This window comes from Spermophilus citellus, assembly GCF_964194105.1.
Source record: "Spermophilus citellus genome assembly, chromosome: 10".
In the NCBI taxonomy this organism is placed as follows: domain Eukaryota; kingdom Metazoa; phylum Chordata; class Mammalia; order Rodentia; family Sciuridae; genus Spermophilus; species Spermophilus citellus.
The window spans coordinates 127,432,264-127,451,573 of record NC_138197.1 but is presented as its reverse complement, the minus strand read 5'-3'; the positions used below and the strand labels follow the sequence as shown (position 1 = coordinate 127,451,573).

At 54.3% G+C, this 19,310-nt stretch overlaps 1 protein-coding gene across 3 annotated transcripts in view; it reads left to right on the top strand.

Annotated features, from left to right (window-relative positions):
* Nucleotides 1–130: 130 nt before the first annotated feature.
* Nucleotides 131–19,310, top strand: part of BAIAP2L2 (BAR/IMD domain containing adaptor protein 2 like 2) — a 28,072-nt gene continuing 8,892 nt past the window's right edge. Inside the window, exons 1-7 of one of the 3 annotated variants that reach the window (XM_081311211.1) lie at nt 131–291; nt 1,315–1,390; nt 2,257–2,343; nt 2,741–2,802; nt 13,451–13,522; nt 13,673–13,789; nt 14,342–14,488. In XM_081311211.1, the coding sequence (XP_081167337.1) occupies nt 241–291; nt 1,315–1,390; nt 2,257–2,343; nt 2,741–2,802; nt 13,451–13,522; nt 13,673–13,789; nt 14,342–14,488 (612 nt within the window). In that variant the 5' untranslated portion in view covers nt 131–240. Of the gene's footprint in view, nt 292–1,314; nt 1,391–2,256; nt 2,344–2,740; nt 2,803–8,710; nt 8,859–9,038; nt 9,181–13,450; nt 13,523–13,672; nt 13,790–14,341; nt 14,489–19,310 lie in introns of those variants that run through there. The other 2 variants (XM_081311212.1, XM_081311213.1) reach the window with 2 other exon arrangements.

The following is a 19,310-nucleotide window of genomic DNA, read 5'->3' as shown; positions in this document are numbered from 1 at the left end:
AGGGCAGGTCACATGAACCCACCCGCGTCACAGGATGCCTTCCCTGCCGGATCTGGTTACACCCCAGATCGCATTGACGTCCCGGCTGGTGAATAATTAAGCGGCCTCCTCCTCTGAGGCAGGCCTCCATCTGCAGGCCGCACTCTGCAGCCTCCTCGCTGCCCAGTGAACCCCGGGTGCCTGTAGAGACCGACCCTCAGTGCTCCCCGCCTCCTGCTCAGCACCGGCACAGCCACCCTAATGGCACCCGAGATGGACCAGTTCTACAGGTCCACCATGGCCATATACAAGGTGAGCATGTGGCAGCCCGGGCCAGGTGTGGAGGACAGGCCTGCTCCAGGAGCAGGGGGCAGCCTCAGGCTGCAGGTGCTCTGGGAAGGAGGGCCTGGGCCAGGCTGGGCAAGCAGTGGGCAAGGGAATGGGCATTCCTGGAGCCGTCAGCCACACCACCCAACAGGACCCCAACTGCGCCTGCTCTCAACAAGGAGGACGGGGCGCAGGCCCGGCGGGCTGTAGCTGCACGCAGAGGGCTGAAGAGCTGAGCCGAGACGGGAGTCCCGATGGGGGGAGCTGGCCCAGCATGGGGAATGGGGGCTCTCTGTCTCTGTCTCTCCCATTTCTAAGCATCTCAGTCAGAACTATTTCATCTCCGGAGGTTGCCACAGTCGCCATAGGCACTTATTGAGCTCCTGCTGTACGCAGGGCCCTTTTACATGTAAGCCTCACATCACCCTACCTGTGAAGTAGGAAATAACCACCCCGTCTGATAGATAAGAAAACGGAGACCACAGAGGTTAAACAGCTTGTTCAAGGTCACAATAGAAGGGATTTGAATCAAGACACAAGTCCAAGGCCAAGGCCAAGGCTTGGACTATCATAAAGTGCAACACACAGTGACCCACAGTAATTCAGCCGTAAACTTGCTCCCAGGGGTCTCTTTGAGAAGGGCAAGATTGACCCCCACCCCTGAGGCGACTTTCAGCAGCCCCATCTGTTCAGCCCTGTGAGACCTGGATGCAGACAGGGCCATTGCCAATGGACAGGCTCAGCCCAGGGAGGAGGAGAATCTTTGAAGTAGGCTATCCCAGGAGCCGGGGCAGGTGTGAGGGCAGGGGCTGGCTGTGAGGGGACCTTGGCCTAAATTGGGCCTCCCCAAGTGGCCTCTGAGGGACCTGCAGCTGAGAGCCAGGTCGTGAGTCACCCCAGGTTTCCGGGCGGCTCCCAGAGGCTGGAGGCTTCTCAGCAGGGCCAGTGCCCCTGCTCCTTGACCCTCTCTTCATCTCCGTGCCCTGCCTCCCTTGCCCTTGGGTCCAGAGCATCATGGAGCAGTTCAACCCTGCCCTGGAGAACCTGGTGTACCTGGGCAACAACTACCTACGGGCCTTTCGCGGTGAGTGCCCTGTCTCAGGTGCCCAGGCTCCCCGCCGCTCGGCCTCGCCCACCTGCTTCAGTCCCCTGAGCTCCAGCCCATGTTCTCTGCAGCCCACACAAGACGCGGGGCTCAGCCTCAGCTCCACGCACCTCACCTGCTCTGCTGCAGCCAGAGAGGCCATGCTCAGCCCTTCCTGTGCAGTCTCTGCCCCTCGATTCCAGTCCACACCCCCTGTGCCCTGTGATGCCCCCGGGAGTGAGCACCAGGCCCTGCGGGTCCCTCAGAGTCAAGTGCACACCCTGACATTCATTGCTGTGTCACCTGTATGCCACCTACAAAACCCACTCCCAGACCCAGTGCCACCTCTGCACCCAGCCTCACACCACAGCTGGCCACCCTTGCAGGCACACTGCAGCACCCCTGTGTGGACAGTCACCCTCGCCGGCCCCGTGTGGCCACTCCCATCTCTCAGCACCCAACAAGGTAGAAGCTGAGGCCACCACTTGCCCTGCCTCATGGGACCACAGAATCAAATCCTGCTCTCCCACTCCCATGCCAAGCCCTGCCCCACCCCATGCCAAGCCCTGCCCCGAGCCTCTCCACACACCTGTGCACACCCTTGTCACGGGCACACACAGAGGCTGCACCCCACCTGCAACGGACACAGTGGAGCATCCTGTTCAGTGCCAGGCTGGAGCAGAGCCCGCTCTGTTGCCCCTGGTCAATGCCACACTCTGCCCAGGGCACTCCTCCCTCTCACCCACACACACTCCAGACCCCAGAAGGTCCCCTCCACACACACTTTTCTGACCAAAGCGGGAGATCCAGAAGGCGGGGACAGAGGCCGGGCTGGGGCTGGGCTGGACGTCCCCTCTCTCCCGTAGCCCTGTCCGAGGCAGCTGAGGTGTACTTCAGGGCCATCCAGAAGATTGGGGAGCAGGCCTTGCAGAGTTCCACCTCGCAGATTCTGGGTGAGGCACTACCCTCCACTGCACCCCATTTCTCGGGCCTGGGGGTCACTCCTCTCAGCTCTTGTCCGGGCCTCCCACCTGTGTTACTGATGCCCCCTCAAGCCCAGGCCCCACATTCTGGGCCCAGTGGTGTCCTCTTGCCCGCCGGCCCTTCCAGGAGTCCTCACCCCACAGGCCCCGGCCCAGCCTGCAGCTCTGAGCCCAGATGCTGATTTGGAGCCCAAGCTCCTCCCTGTTCCTTGCAGGGCTGCCGCAGGGCTGGGACAAGGGTGGCAGAGTCCCAAGAGCTACATGGGAAATCCCTGGACTTTGGTCCCCAAATCCAGCCTCGGGTGTGGGAAGAGGACAGGTGGGGCAGGCTCCCCCACACTAAAGCCACAGCCCCTCCTGCCCCTAGGGGAGATCTTGGTGCAGATGTCGGACACCCAGCGGCACTTGAACTCAGACCTGGAGGTGGTGGTGAGTATCGGTCGCCAGGCCTGGGGTCACTCAAGAAGTGGGCTGTGTTTCCACCCCCAGAACCTTCTCAGGTAGGACCTCCTGCCCCCACCTGGCTCTGAGTGATGTGACAAAGGCCACTCTTCCCAGCAGCTGCCCTGGCCAGGTTCTGTGGGCACATGTCCTGCGATGGCTGGATTGGGCCACCAGAAGGCCCGGGCCATTTCCATCCCCATTTTACAGAAGAGGAGACTGATTCTCAGAGATCCAGTCATCGCTATTCCCCCAGAGAAAGGGGGAGATAGGAAGAGAAGGGACCACTGCCCGGTGCACCAGTCCCGCCCGCCCCTTCCTCCTCATGCCACCTCTCAGGGAGCAGCACCCTGATCAGACCACCTCACTCAGGGACAGAACCCCTCCATGCCCCGGCCACCCACAGGACTAAACATGGGCTCCCACTGACCCAGCAGCCCAGACCCCCAGTGACAGCCCAGCCACCTGGAAGAGCTAGCCTTCTGCACTGGGCTGCTGTCCTGCTGTTATCCCAGCCTAGAATGGCCAGCCCCTCCCCCACTGCCCAGCATGGTGTCCCTTCCTCCATGACCCCTCCCCTGACCCCCAACAGTTGTAGCCACCCCCTGCTGACCCCACAGGTGCCTCTAACAGCTCTTGGCACGTGGCAGTTAGGAAAGGGAGCGCCGCAGCCCAAACACTGGGCTCAGAGTCCAGCACCACCAGTCGCTGACCGTGCCTCAGTTTACCTGCCTTGTAGGGCTCCCAGGTGGATGGAATGAGTTAGTAAGTGTGAACCCCCGTGACCCCCTGACCCCGCGCCCTGCCGAGCCTCAGCTGAATGACCAGCAGCGGGATTCAGCTCGCCTGGACACGGGGGGCTGAGCAGGGGCTGGGGGTCTTCTTTTCCCTGTAGCTCCAGGATCTGGGGGTCCCAGCAGGGCTTCATGGAGTGTGGAAGGAGCTTGGCTAGGTGGAGGGGAGCAGAGAGCCTTCCGGAAGGACCCAGCTCTGGGCGGAAGTAAGGCAGAGCCCAGAGGCTGGCAGGGTGGGGAGAGGGTGGGCCTGAGGGTGAGGTGATGTGGGGCTCAGAAGGAAACTCAATCAACCGTCCCCAGACGGGGTGAGGGGGTCCGTGGAAATCAGGGTGCTCTTTGTAAGATACCATCTGTTTGGTGCAGAGACCAATTTTACCAGCAAAACGTGTGTATCACATCCACACAGGAGCACCCCGCCCCGGGCCCGGGGCTCAACCCTCCCTGGACACTGGGGTTTGGCTCTAAGCCCCTGGCCCCTCGGGGTAGGCATTGGTTATGAAGCCTACGGCTTCCTGTCCTGTGTTCAGCGGCTCTCCAAGCCACTTGTGGTACACCTGTGCTGGCCAGGGGTGAGCGTCACCCAGGCCTGCTCTGTAAGGGGAGCTGCCCTCTCCAGGCACGGTGTCTTGGCTGTGACACTGGGCAGGCCCAGTGTCACAGTCGCCTCCACCTGGAGCTCAGTGCAAGGCACTGATCGGGCACCAGAGGCCCAGCAGCAGAAAGCCCTGTCCCCACCGAGGGGCAGACAAGCCGGGCTGCGGCTGTGTGGACGCCTTGGGTGCAAACCTGCTGTGGACAAGAGAGGGCCCGTAGCAGTGTCTGGGGCCATTTTTGGCAGGCGCTCAAGGAAAACACGACAGAAAGGGGACGCTGAGAGAGGCCTGCAGGTGGTGAGGGGGTGTGCCAGGAGGTGCCCGGGAGAGCTGGCGAGCCGAGGGGACGCCGTGGAGAGTTCCACAGCTGCAGTGGGCAGCGTGGGCCGTGGGGGGTGACGGGCCGGCACCAGGGCCACTGATAGCTGTCCTCTCTATGAAAATGCCACCACGGGTGGATTTTGAGCAAGAAGGGACAGGACCTGGCTCGGGTGTGTGAGGTGTTGGCTTTGAGTGGTTTTGTTGTTGTTGTTGTTTTGTTTCCGACTTTTAAAAATTGTAAACTAAAAACCAGATACAGGGACTCCCATGGAACAAATCAGAGCTGGTGAGGCCAGCCAGCCCAGAGGCTGCTCCCAGGGGTGGAAGGAGGCCAGCCTCCTGGACCCTTCCTCCTCCCCGTCCCCAGAAGGGGCCTCTGGCCTGAGCTGACACCCGCTTTGTTCTTTCCTCTTTGTCCCCTGCATGGACATCCCGCAACAAGGGAAAGAGGTTTCACTCTTACAAAAAGTAGCTTGGAGTTTCTCTTAACCTGCTGGTCCCCTGCGTCCATTTCTTTTCCTTTCTCTGTCTGTGGGAGACCTGGGCAGGGTGACTTGGCTCCCACAGATAAAAGTCGCAGATCCTAGGTTCCCCGTGAAGCTAAGCAGGTGCCCGTCCTGCCCAGGCTTGCTCGGCCTCCTCTGTCCCAGCACATTGGCAAGACTGAGGGACAGCAGTGTGTCTAGGCCATTTGTACACCCAGTCACGGTGCTGTGCCCAGAGCACAGGGAGCCAGAACACCTGAGGACAGGGCTGCCCCGCCTGCTCTTTGCCCCCGCCACACGGTTCACGTGGGAGAAGCCGGAGAAAGGCTCAGCCCTTCCCTTTAACTCATCAGTCCTCAGGAGTGAATTTGCTTCCTGTCCCCTGCCCTGCGGGGACACATCTGATTTTCCATTAGCATCAGAGCTGGGGTGTAGCTCAGGATGGAGCACGTGCCCAGCTCGCACGAGGCCCTGGGGTCCAGTCCGGGCTTAAATCTTGTATGTAGATCTGAGCCCATTAGATGTGCTTCGGTCTTTTGCTACCGTTATCTGCAGGGAGGTGAAAGTGTGCATCTCTGGCCTGTGGTGGCCTCCTCTGTCTGCCTGGTCCTTCCACTTTGGAAGGACTCCAGGGGCTTTGACAGCTTTTCTGCTAGCCTGCAAAACAAGGATCCCTGGCCTCTTTAGCTCCTCTGCTGCTTTAAACGGGGATCTGACTTTCTCCACAAGCCTAGTGTCTTGGGTTTTATTGGCCAGTGGTATTTTGAGACCACAGTCTGGTTCAAGGAGCCTTCGCTGACCTGTGCTTCCAGCTCTCCCAGTGGCCTGCACTGTGCACGTGTAGACACCTCCTCACACGTGTAGACATCTCACTAACACACAGCTGTCCCTGTGCACCCCTACACACAGAGAGCTCTCTAGAGACACACAGGATTAAACAGCCAGGCGGGATGGCGCACACCTGCAATCCCAGGGGCTTGGAGGCTGAGGCAGGAGGATTGCATGTTCAAAGCCAGCCTCCACAATGGAGTGAGGCCCTGCGCAACTTAGCTAGACCCTATCTCCAAATAACATAACCATTTTATGTTAATAAAATGTTAATAACCACGATACTTCCAGTCCAGCCTCAGCACTACAGCGTATTCATTCATTCGTCTTTGCTGAGGATGGAGCCCAGGGCCTTGGGCTCGCCAGGCAAAATGCTCTGTGCTGAGCTGCATCCCCAGCCCTTGAACATATATATTTTAGTTGTAGTTGTCAACACCTTTATTTTATTTATCTTTATGTGGTGCCGAGGGCCCCCCCCCATGTGACAGGCAAACGCTCTACGCTGAGCCCCAGCCCCAGCCCCACCTTGAGTTACATTTTTAGACATTTTTGGTTCCCTTTCTTTACTTTTCTACTAGGGATACCTATTGTCCTTATGTAGGTCTCCATGGCCTACCTTCAACATTTGTCTCTTCCTCTGGGATGTTTTTCACTTTTTTTCTTTATTTCTATTTTGTTCTGCTGCCAGATACTATGGTTTAATGCCTGGAGCTAGGACCTTACTGTAAACATGGATCTGTAGCCACAGGTATTTGCAGGTATCAGTTTTATTGAGATATAATCACATACTATAAATTCAGAACTTTTGAGTATATTAGTAGTCTTAGGCAAACATCTTCTCTGTCTAATTTTGAAACATTTCATTACCCCCCAAAACCTGTGGACATGTTGCTTTATTGCTTTTTTGTTTAAAATTTTCCTTTCCTCCTTTTTCCTTTATATCTCTCATAAGGCATTATAGTTTATTCACTTTCATGTTCCTTATAGTCTGATCTTCATTACTGAACTTATGTTTTACTTTTTAAATTTCTATTTCTGTCCTGAATTGTCACCCATTTCTGTCTTGTATCTGCTTCTTAATGGTCGTTTATTTATTTATTTGGTGCCAGAGATTGAACCCAGGGCTTTGAGCATGCCAGGCAAGTGCTCTACCGCTGAACTACATTGCCAGTCCTTTTTTCAATTAAAATAAATTTAAAAAAATTATTTTGTAGTAGGGATTGAAGTCGGGGCATTTTACCCCTGAGCTACATCCCCAGCATTTTTCTTTCTTTCTTTTTTTTTTAAGATACAATCTCACTAAATTGCCGAGGCTGGCCTCAAACTTGAGATCCTCCTGCCTCAGCCTCCCAAGTCGCTGGGATTACAGGCGTGCGCCACCACACTGGCTTTCTTAGTGTCTTTAAAACTGCAGCTTGTATTTTCCTTCTGTTTTGCTGATCTTTCTGGTGTGCTTCTGTGTCTGTGGAATGTTACTCTGTTCTGGGTTCTGTTTTCTCTCTTAGTGACTGTCGACTGGATTTTACTTCACAGATCGTTTGTTGCTCTTTATTATGGGAAATGAGTTTCGCTCTGAAATTTGGGAGGAGGCGCAGTGGGGCAGTTTCTTACCTTAGCAAGACTCTCCCTATTGTTATATTTTCCTAAAACATGGCAGCTCCCTTGTGGGAAGCCTTTCTGCAGCCTCCTGGTTCTGATCCCTCCCATGCTTTTGTGGCTTTCTCTGTCCCTTAAGGGCGTCTGTGTCATTTCCCCCGTCCTGGGATGGAGCTGGCTGATCACTTTCAAGAGCTCCTGGACATAAATATTAAAAATTCTCTCTCTCTCTCCTCTCTCACTCTCTCTTTAAAAAAAAAAAAAAAAAAAAAAAAGAGCTCGTGGACACCCAGCTGCTCCAGCCCTGGGGCCTCTACGAGGGACCCTGCACTGGCCCTTCAGGACTAGCAGGCCCCCCTCCGGGTTTCGGCTGCTGTTCAGAGTGGCCTGTGTGCGGTGCTCCTGCGCCCAGGACCCTGGACACCCAGTCACCTCCATGCCTCCTGCTCCCTGTGCTGGCCCCCACTGATCTCACGGCGGACAGTGCTTGTATCTTGGGGCTGCAGGACCTAGGGGGTCCCCTTCCCTTCGGGGGGTGTGTGTTGAGAACCCCGAGGGGGTCTGAAGCCACAGGGAGCACTGGCCTTACCCAGACCCTGATTTCCCTGGGATCACGCACCTGCGATAAGGTCTGACTTATAGATTAGGTGCAGTAAAGATTATCAGCAATAACTAATGACAGCAGAGAAGTGCTGGGTCCGGGCCCACACCTGCAATCCCAGTGGTCAAGTTCAAGGTCAGGCTGGGCAATTGAGCAAGATCCCGTCTCAGAAAGGAAGCAAACAAAGAAATGCAGAACAATTATAATGATATACTAAAGCAAAAGTTATTTAAAATTTGTGAATCATTTATTTCGGGAAATTTCCACTTAGTATTTTCAGACCTCAGTTGTCCGAGGGCATTTGAAACTACGGAAAGCCAAAGTGTGGGTAAGAAAGAGCCACTGTATTGTCGCCGACTTTGGTTCTGAAGGCTGTCCTGAGTTTGGGTTTCACACTTCAGTCTCTCCCTCTGTCTTAAGAACCACCCTCCCTCGTCCCTCCCGTCCTAGACCCGGGCTGACTTGGTTTCTCGTGGTAAAGTTCCTGTGCACCACAAGCCCAGCTAGTAAATGCTGAGTTTCGAGTTTAACAGCCGTATGTGCCACATAACCTCATGCTGAACGAGATCCAGGACGTTTCCATCAGCCCAGAAAGTCCCTGTGTCCCTGTCATCAGTCACCCGCCCCCGCCCCCCCAGGGGCCACCATGTTCTAACTTCTGTCTCTCGAGGTTAATTCTGCCTGTTCCAGAATGTCACAGGAGCAGAATCAAGTGCTTTGTTTTCTTCTGTGTCTGGCTCCTCTCCCGGCACAGATCTGCGAGGCTAGCTCGTGTGGTTGGGCTGCGGACATCCTGTCCTGTTTCACTGCTCGGTCCTCTTTGGTATGAGCATGGTGCCATTTGTTTACTGGTTCCTGCGATGACGGTCACTTGGGTTATTTCCAGGGGAAGGCTATTATGGGCTGGTATAAATAACACTGATACTAACTTTCTTGGGCAAGTCTTCCTGTGGGTGGAGCTGGCTACAGAGCCGGGAGGGGACGGCGTGGGTCATGCATGGCATGGTGCGTCCTTAGCGGCACAAGGTGCTGCCAGAGCTCCCTGCGGCCTGGGACTGTTCCCCACTCTCACGGCAGTGAACGATGGTGGCTGCTGCTCTCACCCCGGCGGCTGGTGGGGACCGTCTCTTTCTTTGGGTCTTCTGGTGCATGGGGAATGGCAGCTCCGCGTGGCCCTGCTTTGTAACGACGTTTATGGGGCCTATTAGACATTTGTACACCTTCTTCCACGGGAGTTTGTTTAGGGCTTCACCCGTTTTTTATTGGGTTGGTCTTCTTGTTGACTTTCAGGAGTTCTTTATTTAATCAAGATATGATTCCTCTCTCCGCAGCCTGGATGGTGGATACTTTCCCAGTCTGTCACCTGTTTCTCTGTTCATTTTTCTTAATACTTTCCATCTTTGATGAGCATAAATTTTTAATTTTTGTAAATAGTCCACGTTTACGTACCAGCCAAGAAATCTGTCATGGGGGAGGTATTAAAATACTCTCCTAAGTTTTCTTCTAGAAACCCCGTATTCTGGGCTTTATGGTTATTTCTATTATCCATCTCAAATTTGTGTGGGTATGAAGTGAACCAGGTCCAGTTTTCTTAACATCATATTAAAAAGATTTCTTTATCCATTGAACTATTTGACGTCTTGGTTTAAAAACCGACTTGTCCTCTGTGTGTGGGTCTGTTCCTGGACCCGACCCCATTCCATGAACTTATTTGTCTCCTTCCCCCAGCGCTGCCCTGTGTCAGCTACTGTAGCTTTATAATGGCTTCCAGGACCCTCTCTTAAAGTGCGGCCCAGGGTAAGGTGTGCAGAGAGCGTTCCTCACCTGATCCTGGGGGCAGGGACTTCTTTTTATTGAAATCAAGTAGTCTAAGAACTCCTTTGTTGTTTTTCAAAATTGTTTTCTCCCTTCAAGATCCTTTGTCTTTCCATATAAATTATGGAATCAACTTGTCCACTTCTTCCAGTAAGCTTGCTGGGATTTTTGTGTGTGTGTGTGGGGGGGAGGTACCAGGGACTGAACTCAGGGACACTCAACCACTGGGCCACATCCCAGCCCTATTTTGTATTTTATTTAGAGACAGGGTCTCACTGAGTTGCTCAGCGCCTCACTTTTGCTGAGGCTGGCTTGGAACTTGTGATCCTCTGTCTCAGCCTCCCAAGCCGCTGGGATGACAGACGTGGGCCACGGCGCCTGGCCAGCTTGCTGGGGTTTTGAAGGGTTGTATTGATCTGTCACTCAGGGGTCGTCTTAATGTCGCATCTTCGGATCATGAATATGGTATATCTTCCATTTATTTACTTATTTACTTGTTTTTCTGGCCACGTTCTGCCTCCCCAGCACAGCAGGCTTGCTCATCTTTTCATAGACTTGTTCCTAGGTGTTTGGTGTTTGTTGAAGTTGTCGTAAATGGCATTGCGATTTTATTTTACTAGACTTCTGTTTTAGTGGGATGACGCTAGATCCTGTCGTAGAGTAAAGGACCAGGGGAAGCAAAAGCAGGAGCAGGAAGGCCAGAGAGGAGGCCAGTGCCTCCTGGGGAGGGCTGAGGTGGCCGGGAAGGGGTGGCCGCCACGGGGACTGGTGTGGGAGACATCGGAGGGAAGGTAGTGCCAAGAGCATTTTCTGAAGCTCCAATACCAGGTGTGAAGGAAAGAGAAAAGTCAAGGACAGTGCCGAGGTCTTAGCCTGACCAGCGAGAGGGCTGGCCCTCAGCTGTGCCGTTTCCAGAAAAGCTGTTGAGGGACATGGGGTTTTCAGTGGTAGGGCTGAGCCTGTGGGGCGCGGGGGTGCTATGCACCTGGGGCCACCGGCTCAGGGCTGAGCAAGCTCACCAAGGGCGGAGCAGGACAAGGAAAGAGGCCCAAGGCCTGTACCCTGGAGCAAGCCAGCCTTAGGGACCAGGGGACAGAGGACTTAGCGCAGGACAGAGGAGGAGCAGCCAGGGAGACAGGAGGAAGACTGGCGAGGGCCAGAAGAAGTGGAGGGAGGTGTTTCCAGGCAGAGCGAAGGTCAGCCATGGGAGAGGGCCATGACAGGACAGTCACTGAGGCCCAGCGGTCACCTAGCAACGTGGAGCCGTGATTTTGACAAAACGTTCTCATCGGCCCGAGGGGCAACAGGCTGACTGAGGGAGCTCAGGAGGAGGCGGGAGGAGAGCCGGGGGTTGGCCAGTGGACACCATTCTTTCCTGAGAAAGGACTGCAAGAGGACTCCTGGGGGCTGGGAGGACCCTGCCACAGACCTTACCATGCGTGTCTCACCACCGGGACTGCTCTCAGCTTCCTGCACTTCTGTGTCCAGAAGCTTCCAGAACCCTCCTCTGAAGTGTGTGGCCCAAGTGTGGTATGCAGAGGGAGGTCCTCAGCCGGCCCTGGAGTTGGTGACTTCCTTGTGTCCAAAGCCACCTGCTGCTTACCCACAGTCCTCCGGTCCCCACAGCAAGAACTCAACCTCTCGGGAGGCCCACTTCTTCAGGAGCTTGAGGAAGACTTCCCGAGAGCCTGCGCCCGGCCGCTGTGTCTCTGCCCACTGTCAATCACAGCCGCACAGCAAGAATGGCCGCCGGCCTGCGCTGCTCTAAGGCCACTTCCACGCACCTCAGATCCCATGCGACAGGAAGCAGAGGATCCGTGCTGCCCGGCATGGAAGTGGCATCTGCATAAGCGACTGTCCTGGGCATGGGGACAGGAAAGGAATGAGCCCTGATTTCCTGCCGCCCTGAATCCCCAGAGCTCTGGAGGCTGCGTTTTAAGGACATTTGGAAAGTGCTCCTGCGCCCGGGGCCTCCTGGGGAGGGCCTCCTGGGCCTGCCAGGGCCCTCAGGCAGGTTGTGCCCTCCTGCTGCCCCCCAGTGACCCCCCTGCTGGGTTCTGCTTCCTCCTGCGAGGTGCCTGCGGGCCGGCCCTGCCATGATTCGGCCTTCCCTGGCGTGTCCACTCTGTCCATTTTGTCTCCTGGACTCCAGCGGGAATCCAGGCGGCCTCTCTGTGGTTCCGGGTCTTTATCAGAGCTCTGACTCCGCAGGGGCCTGGGTTGGAGCACTCGTCCCAGCCCCACATGTCCCATGAGCCCTGTTGGTTAGGGTGGGCCATCCTGCAGGGGCTGAGGATCTCAGGATCCTGCCTGTGGAGTCCGAGCAGGGATCCTGGACGGCCCTTGGAGGGACGCAGGCCAGGAGGCGTGGGGCCCGCAAGGAGGCAGCCCCCAGCTCCACACCGGCACAGGATGGGGAGACCCCCTTCTCCTGGAGCCCAGCAGGTGGAGGCCTGCCCGCGTCCCCCGCGGTGCTTCCCAGGACGCACACCTGGCAGGCTCCCTTCTTAGCACCTCTGTCCCCAACACTCACTGGTAGCGATGGCTCGGGGTTTTAGGGCTTGGCCAGCAGGGGGAGGGGCCCTCAGCTCCCCAGCAGACCAGCACTTCCCTGAACCACGGGAGGAAACTTTGACTTTAGAAATGCTACAGCACACTGGCTTTCCCGCACACCGGTGGCACTGCCCCTGGGGACAGAGCACCTGCGCAAATCAGGCGGACCCAGGGTGGCGGGAAGGCTCCCGTGGGGAAAGGGTGAGCAGGGGTGGGTGGGCTGGAGCGAGGGGGTAGCCCCTGTGCGCCCTGCGTAGCTTGTGCCCAAGGGCAGGCGGCTGGGTGGAGGGTACCTGAGTCATGGAGGAGACCACCCAGCCCACAGCACCAAAGCTCATCAGGCCCTGTAATAGATGGGAAACGAGGCTCAGAGAGGGTGGCCACTTGCCCAAACTGCTATCCTGAGCCCTGCCGCCCACCACAGCCTCCCCAGGTGGTCAGACACCTACTTCCTGCTTGTTAAGAGAATCCCCCAGCTGCCACCCCCCCCCCCCCCCGCAAGGCCCCAGCAGTTCTGGGCCCCTTTGCTGGGCCAGGCTCTGCCCATGGTGCTGAGGACAGAGGCGGGCGGGACTTGGCTTATGCCACAGCAGCTCCAAGGGGCTTGAACGTGGCCAGGGACACACTGTGCCATGTGGCTGCAGGAGGGAGCCCTCGATGAACAGATGTCCAGAGCACATGAGGGCAGGGAAGGAGCCGTGGCTGCTGCTGGGGAAGCAAGAAGTCTCAGCAGAGGGCAGGGAAGCTGGCACTTGGGGACTGGTAGGAAACTGAGCAAAGCACCGACTAAGACTAACCCAGGAACCAGAAAACTTGGGCGCATTGATCAAGGCTGTGTTGTGAGCTGGTGATTACCTGCTGAACCACGTGAGCTGCCCCCAGCTAAGTGAGCTGCTCAACCCCACTTCTCTGACCGGTGGGCAGGTGCCTGATGTGTCGGGAGCACAGTGGGCAGCACACTGCAGCAGAGAATGCCGGGGGGGGGGGGTGCTGGGGCCTGGGAACAGAAGGGCCGTCCTGATCAGCCCCACCCTGCACTCCACACAGGTGCAGACATTCCATGGAGACCTGCTGCAGCACATGGAGAAGAACACCAAGCTGGACATGCAGTTCATCAAGGTGAGTCTGCCCTCCCCACCCGGCGCCCAGCTTCCCACAGCAGGCCACCTCCCCCAGCACCTAGCATTGACCAGACCCAGGTTAGACACCTTCCCAGCCCTGGGATGGGTGTCCTGGGCGCTTGGACCCCTGCCTCTCCACCCTCCCCAGGACAGCCGGCAGCACTACGAGATGGAGTACCGCCACCGAGCCTCCAACCTGGAGAAGTGCATGTCCGAGCTGTGGCGCATGGAGCGCAACAGGGACAAGAACGCCCGGGAGATGAAGGTGAGCGCTGGGTCCAGTCTCAGGGGAGCCCCCAGCACCCCCTAAGCCCCCGCCCGGCACCAGCCCCACGTGGCCAGCACAGCTGGAGAGGTCGGCCAGCTCCCGTGGCCCGGGCGCTGCTGGAGGCCAGGGCCACCCTCGGCACCCCGCCTGCCCGGGGGCCTCCTGGCCTGTCCCAGGCTCCCCGGGTCCCTCCTGGAACCCCAGCACCCCTCCTTCTGCCCAGCCAGAGGGCCCTGCCCTGGCCAGGATTAGCCCCCGCCTCTCCGCCTCCTCTCCTGGCCCCTCTAAGTGAGCTCGTCTCCCTCTGAGCGTCTCCCCCTCCCAAGTCGGGCCTTGGTGATCTTGGCCAGCACATCTTCATTACCCAACCTCCTGGGGCCGCTCGGCTCAGGCCTGTGCCCGGTGCCAGGGGCAGCGCAATGGCTCAGGCACCCCGCCAGGGGGACACTGAGGATGCCCACGGGGCAGGCTCGGGAGCTGGGACCGGCTGGGGGGGGGGTGCAAGGAAGAGGCAGCTAAGTCAGGACCCACAACCAGAGCCTCCCGCAGGAGAGCGTGAGCCGGCTGCACGCGCAGATGCAGGCCTTTGTGGCCGAGAGCCAGCGCGCCGCGGAGCTCGAGGAGAAGCGGCGCTACCGCTTCCTGGCCGAGAAGCACCTGCTGCTCTCCAACACCTTCCTGCAGTTCTTTGGCCGGGTGAGTGTGGTGGGGGAGGCTGCGCCCCAGGTGGCTGCACACAGGAGTCCTCCTCCGTCCTTCCTTCATCTGGGCAGAAATTGATTTTTTTAAAAAATGGTGCCAGGGATGGACGCTGCAGGTGCTTGACCACTGAGCCACACACCCCCGCCTTCCCCCTCCCCTCTCTCCACTTTCTGAGACACGGTTTCCTAAGTTGCTGAGGCTGGCCTCGAACTTCTGATCCTCCTATCTCAGCCTCCAAGTTGCTGGGATTATAGGCATGGGCCATTGCGCCCCACCAGAAATTGACTTTTTTTTTTGGTACCAGGGATTGAACTCAGGGGCACTCGACTAACAGGGGGCTAAGATCAGCATCTCATTGGGGGGTTCTTCTTCCTGCCAAGGAGGGTGTAAGCCACCTGGAAACTTAAAGTCATAAATAATAGTGAAGAACAAAACACAAATAGTCAGAAATATATTTACAAACAGCAGAGCCCCTGATAACTAGCCCACAAGGGGGCTGGAGCTGAACAAGGAAGACAGCTCCATCATTTATTTAAGGGGCACATCAAGGGCGGAGTCTTGCTTCCTGACGTCTTGAGTCAGCAGATTGATTGGCATCTGGGCAGGTCACACCCATCTCAGGTGCTGTGTGGGGCTCCGCAGAGCGGGACAGAGAGCCACAACGTCTCTGGGCAATTGGCTGGGGATAGTCACCAGAGATAGTCTAGAGTCTGGTCATTCCCAGACACTAGGCTTCGATGCACAGTGACCCACACACAACCCAGGGACGGCTGGTGACACACAACCATGGAGCCCTATTTAGTATTTTATTTAGAGACAGGGTCTCATTGACCCTAGCGCCTCGCCATTGCTGAGGCTGGCTTTGAACCCAAGATCCTCCTGTCTCAGCCTCCCCAGCCGCTGGGATTGCAGGCGTGTGTCACCATGCCTGGTGCAGAAATGGATTTTGTTTCACTCTGTCCACCCATCTTTGCTTGTTGTTGTGTTTGTGTCACCATGTGTCCCCTATCTATCCCTCTATTCGTGATTTTGCTTCTGCAAGGCCCTTGGCTGGGTTGTGGTGTGCTGGAGCTGCAGGAGGGAAATGGCCACTCGCTGTGGCCAAGGGCAGGGTTGACCGCGCACTCTGAGTCACCACAGAAGGTGGTGCCCTTCACCTGTCTCCTCCACAGACCTCTCTAAGCATTGCCACTCTGGGGACCAAACTGCCAGCATATGGCCCTTGGGAACCCCCTCAACTGTGCCCAAGCCACAGCACACACTAGCGCTCACCCTCGGAAAGGGTCCATCAGAACCTCCCTCACCCTGAAATCCCCAGCACCCTGTGGCGGAGTCTGCCTCCTCTTGCCCCGGCCACTGCTGATCTCTCTGCTTCAGAAGATGCACCTGTTGTCACTGTCGACATTTCACACAAAAGCCACCGAGCGAGTGCGTCCTCTGTGACGGCTCCCTTTTTGGGCATGCAGCATCCGGCTGTGTGCATGGATCCCATTGATGGACAGGGCGCCCAGTGATGGGCGTGTGGGTGGCTCCGCCGGGGCTGTGAACGTCTCCTCTGGGAAGAGCCTTGCATCTCTGTGTGGACAGACTCTTCCTGCTCTCGGTGTGAGTGGGACGGCCGAGCCCGGTGGTGACTGTGTGTGACTGTTCCAGCGCCTTGGGTGACGTGGCTGCAGTCGACCCGCCCGTCAGCGGGGGGTGTCCCTTCGCCACACCCTCGCCAACACCTGTGGCTCTCTTTTGCTCCTGGCCGGCTGGAAGGTGAGCAGTGTCGCGCTCTGGACTGCATTCCCCCGAGGCTAGCACTCAAGCCCGTAGTTTTTAGTTGATGCGTTATAGTTGTATGTCATGGTGGGGTCTGTTGTGACACGTGCACACGTGCACACAACACGTGGTGGCACAGTATAATCTGGCCACCACCCCTCCCCAGCACTTTCCCCCTCCTCCTGCTCCCCACCTGTCTCTTTCCTCTGTTCATCTCCCTTGAATTTTCATGAGGTCCCCACCCCACACCCACCTTTCTTTCCCTTGTTCCTCTCTAGTTTCCACAAATAAGAGAAAACAAATCACCCTTGACCTTCTGAGTGTGGCTTATTTCACGTAACACAATGGTCTCTAGTTCATCCATTTTCCTGCAAATGATGTGAGTTCATTGTCCTGATGGCTGAATGAACTCCACTGTGTGTAAATGCCACGTTTTCTTTATCAACTCATTCCCAATGGCCACCTGGGCTGGCTCCACAATTTGGCTCTTGTGAGTTCTGCTGCTATGAACGTGGGTTTGCGGTTGTCACTCTAGTAAGAGACTCACTCTTCAGGGCAAATACCAAGATGTGGTCTAGCTGGTCATTGGTGTTGCATGCTTGGCCTTTTGAGGAGCTCCACACTGATTTCCATAGTGGTCACACAAACCTACAACCTCATGAAGAGTTTCCAAGTGTCCTTCTCTCCCCGCATCTTCTCCAGCACCTATTGTTGTTGTTTTTTCTTGAGGACTGCCCTTCTGACTGCTGAGAGATGAGATCTCAGTGTATTTTGATCTGCGTTTCTCTAGTTGCTAATGACATTGAACATTTTTTCATGTTTGTTGCCATTCATATTTCTTCTTTTGAGAAGTATCTGTTTCATTCATTTGCCCACTTGATAACTGGGCTATTTGGTTTTTGGTGTAAAGGTTTTTGAGCTCTTTATAAATTCTAAATACTAATCCTCTGTTCAAAGAGCAGCAGGCAAAGATCTTCTCCCATTCTGTGGGTTCTCTCTGCACATTCCTAACTGTTTCCTTTGCTGTGTGGAAGCTTTTTAATTTGACGCCTCCCCATTTATTAACTCTTGGCATTATTTCCTGAGCTTTAGGGATCCTATTGAGAAAGTCATCGCCTGTGCCTAGATGCTGGAGTGTGGACCCTACGGCTTCTTCCAGGAGTTGCATAGTTTCTACTCTATTTCCGAGGTCTTCCACCATTTTGAGTTGCTTTTTGTGGAGGGTGAGAGATAAGGGTGAAGTTTCATTCTTCTACATATGGATAACCAGTTGTTACAAAGGCTACTTTTCTCCAATGTATGTTGTTGTCACCTTTGTCAAGGATCAGGTGACTGTAGATGTGTGTGATTGTCTCTTATTCTGTACCATCGGTCCGAGTGTCTGTCTTTAAGCCAGCACCGTGCAGTTTTCGTTACTGTAACTCTGTAGTATGATTTGAAGCCGATGTATTGTGACACCTCTTTGGTTTAAAACTCCTTTAGCTATTTTGGGTCTTTTAATTTTCAAAATTAATTATTTTTTCTTTTTGCTAGTTCTTTGAAGAATGTCACTGGTATTTTGATGGCGATTGCACTGAATCTGTATATTGCTTTTGGTAGATAGTCATTTTAACTATTAATTCTGCTTCTCCATGAACATGAGAAGTCTCCATCTGCTGAGGTCTTCTTCAATTTCGTTCTTCAATATTCCATAGTGTACATTGTTGAGGTTTTCACATCCTTGGTCTGATTTATTCCTAAGGTTTTGTTTTTGTTTTCAAGGCTATCGGGAATGGAGTGGTTTTCCTGATTTCTTTTCCAGCTGATTCTTTGTTGGGATATAGGAAAGCTGTTAATTTTTGTTTGCAGATTTTGTAACTTGCTACTTTGTCAAAGTCTGGTGTTTTTCTTTTTTAATCTTCTAAGTACAGGATCTTATCTGCAAACAGTGATGATCTAACTCCTTCCTTTCCTGTTTTTATCCCTTTTATTTCCTTCTCTTGCCTAATTGCTCTGGATGGAATTTCTAGCGCTTGTATTAAAGAAGAATGGCGAGAGTGGACATTCTTGTTCTGGTTTTAAGGAAAATGTTTTTGGTGTTTCCCCATGAGGTTGGCTTGGGTTATGCACACCTGTATGATGTTGAGGGGGGCTCCTTCCTTCCTAGTTTCTTCCATGTTTTTTATCATGAAGGGTGCTGAATTTTATCAAAGGTCTGCTCTGCATCTATTGAGATTACTAAGAGATTTGTATCCTTGATTATATTGAGATGATGGATCATATTTATGGATTTGCATATGTTCAGCCATCCCTGCATCTCTGGAATAAAACCATCTTGGTTGTGATGTATAATCTTAATATGTTGTTGAACACAATTTACTAATATTCTATTAAGTATTTTTGCATCTAAGTTCACCAGGGATACTGGTTTGTAGTTTTCTTTCCTTGGTTTGGTATGAGTGGGATACTGGCTTTGTAGAATGAATTTGGAAGTGCTCCATCCCTTGCTATTCATGAAATAATTTGAGGAATACTGACATTTTTTGTTTGTTTGTTTGTTTGTTTGTTTTTGTTGTTATTGTTTCTTGGTTTTTCTGGTACTGGGGATTGAACCGAGGGGACTTAACCACTGAGCCACATCCCGATCCTTTTTTATTTTTATTTTTTAAAAATTTTGAGACAGGGTCTTACTAAGTTGCTTAAGGCCTTGCTAAGTTGCTGAGGCTGGCCTCTAACCTGTAATCCTCCAGCCCAGACTCCTTGGATTACCAAGTCTGCAATATTGGTTCTTCTTGAAAGGTCTGGTAGAATTCAGATGAGAATCCATCTGGTCCTGGGTTTTTCTTTTATTACTGCTACTGTCTTATTACAAGTTATTGGTCTGTTGAGGTTTTCTGTGTCCTCTTAATTTAATTTTGGCATATTATGTTTATCTAAAAATGTATCTATTTCTTCTAGATTTTCCAATTTACTAGAATAGAAATTTTCAAAACCGTTCCTGATGATCTGCTGGATTTCTGTGATATCTGTGGTGATTTCTTCTTTTTTATCTCTAATTTTATTAATTCGGTCT